Below are 6,000 nucleotides of genomic sequence, written 5' to 3' on the forward strand. Positions count from 1 at the left end.
ATTACCTTACAAACAAACAGTCCCTCCATCAGTTCATTTATAGGCCTGATGTGATGAATCCATTCCACTGCGTCGCAGCATCTGCATGCATCCATTCCAATTACCTCCCATCTGCTTGGGATGAACTCCTGGGTGGGGGCAACCAGCGCAGCCCAAGGGTATATTAACCGTCTTGTCAGGAACGCTTATTGCAACATCTGTACACATGGGGACAGGCTTTGTATGTATAGGAGGCAGCTATACACAGGTACATATGCTTCCTACAAAACTCTGAACATGGTGTTGTATTAACATTGCCTGAGGCATGCTAACCTCCAATAGAATAAATAGGTTTCCAATAGCTTGCAGTGTAAGCATCTGTGTACCTAATAGGCAGTGACACTCACAGACACTGTTATCAGTGAGGAAGGCTTTTTCAGAAGTGAGGTTATCTGATTCAGACTGAACTGCCACCTACTGTCACTCCTTCAATACTATTTACTGAAAAAAGCAGCTGATCTGCACATACGAGGGAGTTGATAACGTCAAGTTTTCTACTTCCTATTACTCTCCTCATTAGTCTGAATTTAGGGTAATTGTCTTACGGCTTGATTAGTATGCATGGCAGTGTGCGCCACAATTTACCACAAACCATGACTGTTTCCTCAACCCAGTGGCAATTAATTCACCCTATTCATGAAGGAGAAGAATAAACACAATGGTTACAGACACTGCACTCCCAGTGGAGCCCAGCAAAAAATGTGAGAGGAGAATGAGTGTACATTATCAGTCAGAGATACTGCATTAATTCCCCATTCAAGATCAACAAGGCTCTTTAGGCTGGCACAGCTTTTTAGGGAAAGAATACACAGGGCGTTTTCACTCCGCGAGTTATTTTTCAGGCCATTTAAGCCAAATGAAGACAATTACCAGGAGCAGCCACAAGTCAATTGTACAGATTATATGTTTGAAACTGACGAGTTTTTTTGCGCTTTGCTATGGAGAAAAAAAGAGTAGTGGAAGGCGTTGAAAGCAAAAAGGTGAAACACGGTGTTTTATAGTCACATGCTGACTTTCAAGGTTGCTTTAAAAGAGTGCATTTCTCCGTGGGCTTTTTCCACGTATACTGATGTGCTTTCACATGTGTAAATATCCTGTACACAGCACATAACGTCATGACATTGATCTAGTTAGGCTGGGAAACGATGTGGGCGCATCTCATTTTCACAATGTCTGGATGGGTGTTCTGGTGGGTTCAGAGCATCAAACAATCTGTGCTGTCCCAGACAGCACAGGTTCCGTTATAATTGATAGTCTTTTATCTCTGTGGGCTTGTAGGCATTTGTTTAGTCAACAGGCTATCTGTTCTAGAAGATGCATGGTGCCCACTGGTTAATGATCCATCTAAATGTCCCTTCACTGGCATCCCTTTAGAGTAGTTGCTCATTGTCCCTGCTACAAGGGAAGAAAACGGATTCGTTCAACTGTTACTCAGTAGCACTGAGTCCACTGGCCACTGGCAACACATCCTGCTGCTAATCAAAGCTCAGTAATTAGGACAAACATTTTAATCCCTTCATCTGATTACTTTCTACTTTTTTTTGTCACAGGAATTCATTATTAATAGTGAGTTTTATCACCAATAGTTTTTTCTCAGCATGTATGACATTTTCTAAAAGGCCACTCATAGCTCACTTAATAATTCAGTTGATTTTGCGAAGTGGAAGAGCAGGGGGGGACACATTCTGAAAAGAAAATCACATTTAGATGTTGATTATCCATCATAGAGAAGATAATAAATCAACTGATCTACTACCAGCTACTGTAAATTCATGCATTCTGGTATATAGGTTTTTAAGTATTCTATTGATGTAATATTTGTTGCATAATTTTAGCGACACAAATACTATGATGATGTCAATCTTATTTTTTTGATTTTGTGTCATGGAGTATTTACCATGTACTGTATATCAATCCTTATTCTCTTATTAATTAGTTGATCAAAAAGAGGCTAGATTGCAGTTTGTCCATAATACTATTGTAAATAGTTGTTAATTGTATTCCTCATACTCGCCTAGCGTGCATAATTCATTCATAACTGCCTGTAATATGATTGTTATCACTGAAAATTTGAGGTTGCTACAAGTCTGGGACAAATCTGGTGGAGGTTTCATAGGGAAGGGTGCAGCCCCGAGGAGGGCTGATGGAGTCAGGGGGTGGGTGTCTGAGCTAAGTGAGACTTGTCTAATCACAAATGTAGGCAGTAATTAAAATAACTAAGCTGAAATTAAAGCCTCATTGATTTATCTCTGCATACAGCCTTTGTTTTCCTCTAGTCTCATTAGTCCATAACGTGATCCATCTCAGTTGCTTTCCCTTCTTTAATTCAGACTTAATTTGACGAGGCATTTCTTTCTCTTTGTAGGCGGTTTTCTCTGGATTTAAGTAGTGATTGAACCACAAGGTGTTAGTTTCACTCGATTTGGATGAGTATTGATATACAGATTGGTCTCCATTCGGCCTTTTGAATCATATTTCTTGGCAAGCCAATCAGGATTGTGAAAAATCAATGCTCATGCATTTGAAATGTAAAACTTGATAATATATTATCTTCCCCTGCTCTGCCTTTGCCCCGAGAGGTGAAATCAAAATTGCAATGGGCGTAGTTTGAAAGTTTCCCACAAAAAGTACGTGTAGATCCATCAGACACAGTGCATGTTTGATGTGAAGCCACCAACATCAACCAAGAACACCTTTCGCACATCTATTTTCTTACAGTTGTGTACTGAATGTGCTGAATATGGGTTTGGTATGCCATTATTCTGAGCAAGAATGCAAGCTTTTTAAAGTCAGTCTGACAACTCTAATCCATGGCCACAGTGCAGTAAGAGAGTGAAAGCCACATACTTCTAAACACTAGCTGTGATGACAGTCATCTCATCCTACTATTCAGGTTAATCAGACTAATTCATATTTACCGTAATTTTGTGCAAAAATGTGAGGGTGCAACGTGTGCCAATACTGAATACCAATGTTTTTTTTGTAAATATGTTCAGTTAACCTGTACATATTTGACAAGTTGTGTGTAATTACTCACTCTCTCTCTCTCTCTCTCTCTCTCTCTCTCTCTCTCTCTCTCTCTCTCTCCATCTCTTGTCTTGTTATGTCTCCTTCTCCATCAGTCCTCGTCTTGCTGATCCTGACCCTGAAACGCCACAGGAAGGGCCAGAGGATGACGGAGGATGAGGAGGACATGAGGGATAACGTCATCAAGTACAACGACGAGGGCGGAGGGGAGCAGGACACTCAGGCGTACGACATGAGCGCCCTGAGGAACCTCTATGATTTCCCAGAGGCAAAGAGCTGTGACTCTGGCCCGGACATCCGCTCACTGCCGCAGTGGATACAGTCGAACCGGGTGGGTGGTGGTGCAGAGGGTGCCGCAGCAGCGGCGGCAGCGGCAGACTTCTCCGTATTCAAAGGCTACATCCGAAAGAAGGTGGAGCAGGCCGACGCTGACCTGTCGGTGCCGCCTTATGACTCCTTCCAGACGTACGCCTTTGAGGGCACCAGTTCACCAGCGCTTTCACTCAGCTCCATCCACACGCTGTCCACCACCTCCGAGCAGGATTTCTCCTACCTCAGCGACTGGGGACCACGTTTCGGGCAACTGGCGGGCTACTACGCTCCAGGAAATCCTAAGGAGGAAGGGTCCTAGCACAGCTTCTCCTCTGGAGAGAGACGTTTGAACTACTTCGTCCTTCTCTGCCTCCAATGCTCACCCTCTGGCACTCAGAGCCAGCACTGTGTACTCCTGAAAGACCGAGCACCACCTCTTTATCTCCTTTAAAGAAAAATTCTAATGTCAAACTTTGAACTCAAGAATTTCTTTTTTTTCTTCTTCTTCTTTTTTTTTTTTTTACAGTTTTCAGACTTCAGCATTAAAGCTCTAGCTGATACGACGTAAGAGTAAAGAAAAAGATATCAAGTCACCAAAATTGCCATTTAATCTGAAGGGATGATTCTCTCTCTCTCTCTCTCTCTCCCAAATCACATATTACAACCTTTATTTTCAGCTGTGAGACTGTTCTCAGAGTAACACCATTCTGTAGGTAGGGTCAAACTATGCCAAGGCTAACTGTCTGACAAACGTGTATTTATTTGAGGAGGAAATATTTATGTATTTATTTGTTTTTTTTATGTATTTATTTATTTATTTATCTACGCCATGATCACTATGGTAACTGCAACAGTGAACTTTGCTGAAGTGCTAAAGAAAAAGTGAGAGGAGGAGGAGGACATTATAAAAAGAATGCGAGACAACACGGACAAAAGAACAACAGACTGCAGTGGCAGATGACTTCAGAAAACAGTCAAAGGGGTGACATCTGGGTCATACAAAAATTGCATTCTGGAAATATTTGTATTTATTTTCTATGACCACTTTTGTAAAATAACCAACTTCAGAGATTGATGAAAAGCAGAGACAAGTAAAAAAAGAGGGAACAGATGGAGTGAAATAACTGCAGAAGACAAAAGCTACCAGTTAATCCTGAACGGTTGAGACTGACTTACTTTTGCTGTATTTTAGTGATTTATGAAGGGTTTCTTGAAGGTTACAAACTGAGGACAATTGTGTGTAAACAGTTTCTTTTCTTATTCTCTCCCCAGCCAATTGTAAGGCAATAAGGCACAAACCGCAACAATGATTTAACACTTATCAAAATTACTGTTTAATGGAATTGGCTGGTTGCCAGCGTTGACCCGTGGGGAGCCAATTTTCATTCCAGATTTTGTGTGAGTGTGTGTACAATATGTTCAATTAATTTTATATCATGAGACATTTGATTTTCTTTTTGACATTTGATTTCTTTGAGTGGAGGGAGGTGGGAACTAGTGACAACAGGACGGTGGTGCCTAATTAAGAGGGAGAGGTTTAAGGGTAACACATGATGAATGGACTGGTCACATCCACCTGATATCCACAACCTGTTCAATGTTGACCTTAACTTGCAAATGTATTGAAAAAAAAAGAAAAAGAAAATAAATAAATATTTAATTTTTTTGGTAAAAACCTACATCTCACTGTGTGCAATAAACTTGAATTACTGAGTGAATTACTCAGCAAATGAGATCAGTGATGAAGTAAATCCATGATACTAATTATTTGTTGCCACTTGTTTGCTGAAGATGTCTCTGAATTATGAATAATTGTGGAGCTAGCTCGCATTTACACCGGGGGTACATTCAGAGAATGGGTCCTAGATGGAAACAAACAGACCATATGACAGTGCCACAGCCAAACAAAGACTTTCCTCTCAGCATGGCTCCCTCCTGGCTGCCTTCTGCCAAACTATTGTAATTGTCATATTCGCCAGAGGATGCTGAGGCGTCCGTGGATGCTTTCATCTTTATGATCTGCTGCTAAAATGGCCACTCACACAGTGGGATTCACGTTGACTTTTTTTGATAGCTGAGTTTCAAAGAAAATGTCTTTAGTAGGTCTACTGTATCCACTGATTGTCTGCTGAGTGCCGACTATACTGACTAGAGAGCTGAGCTACATTAGCCATCACTTGTTAAACAAAAAGGAAGCTCTTAGAGTTATTTTACTGAGCTGAAGTGGCAGCAACTTGGAAAAATACAGTATTGCAGCTTTTTGTCTACACTATTATAGGAGTGATGCCACAACTTGCAGATTTTGCTCAACAGTGTTGCAAAGTGTGACACTTTAAGTTTTACTTATAATTATGTCTGAATGACCATCTTAAAAGTGTGTGAAACATCACGGGCATGGATAAATAGTCTGGAGAAGTGTGTGAAGTAATTAAGGCTAAAATTTTAACTCACAATTTGAATCAGATTTTACACTCATGCCTTCATCAATATGCAAACTGTATTATGCTGCATTGACCTCATACTGCTGCAGTGTATGTATTTATTTGTGTATCTTTGCCAAGTAGTGATTTGGCCATTCATTATTAATCATAGCCTTTAGCCCGACAGTATTTGCTAAGTGAC

The 6,000-nt window shown here is 40.8% G+C and overlaps 1 protein-coding gene across 1 annotated transcript in view; it reads left to right on the forward strand.

Annotated features, from left to right (window-relative positions):
* cdh22 (cadherin 22) overlaps positions 1 to 5,526 on the forward strand; it is a 78,380-nt gene extending 72,854 nt beyond the window's left edge. Inside the window, exon 12 of the mRNA XM_076111011.1 lies at positions 3,162 to 5,526. Coding sequence (XP_075967126.1) covers positions 3,162 to 3,697 — 536 coding nt within the window. The 3' untranslated portion in view covers positions 3,698 to 5,526. The remainder of the gene's footprint in view (positions 1 to 3,161) is intronic.
* The last annotated feature ends 474 nt before the right edge of the window (positions 5,527 to 6,000 follow it).

The sequence above is a fragment of the Anarhichas minor genome, unplaced genomic scaffold (genome assembly GCF_050575085.1).
Source record: "Anarhichas minor isolate MPS153535 unplaced genomic scaffold, ASM5057508v1 ptg000043l, whole genome shotgun sequence".
Taxonomy (NCBI): Eukaryota; Metazoa; Chordata; class Actinopteri; order Perciformes; family Anarhichadidae; genus Anarhichas; species Anarhichas minor.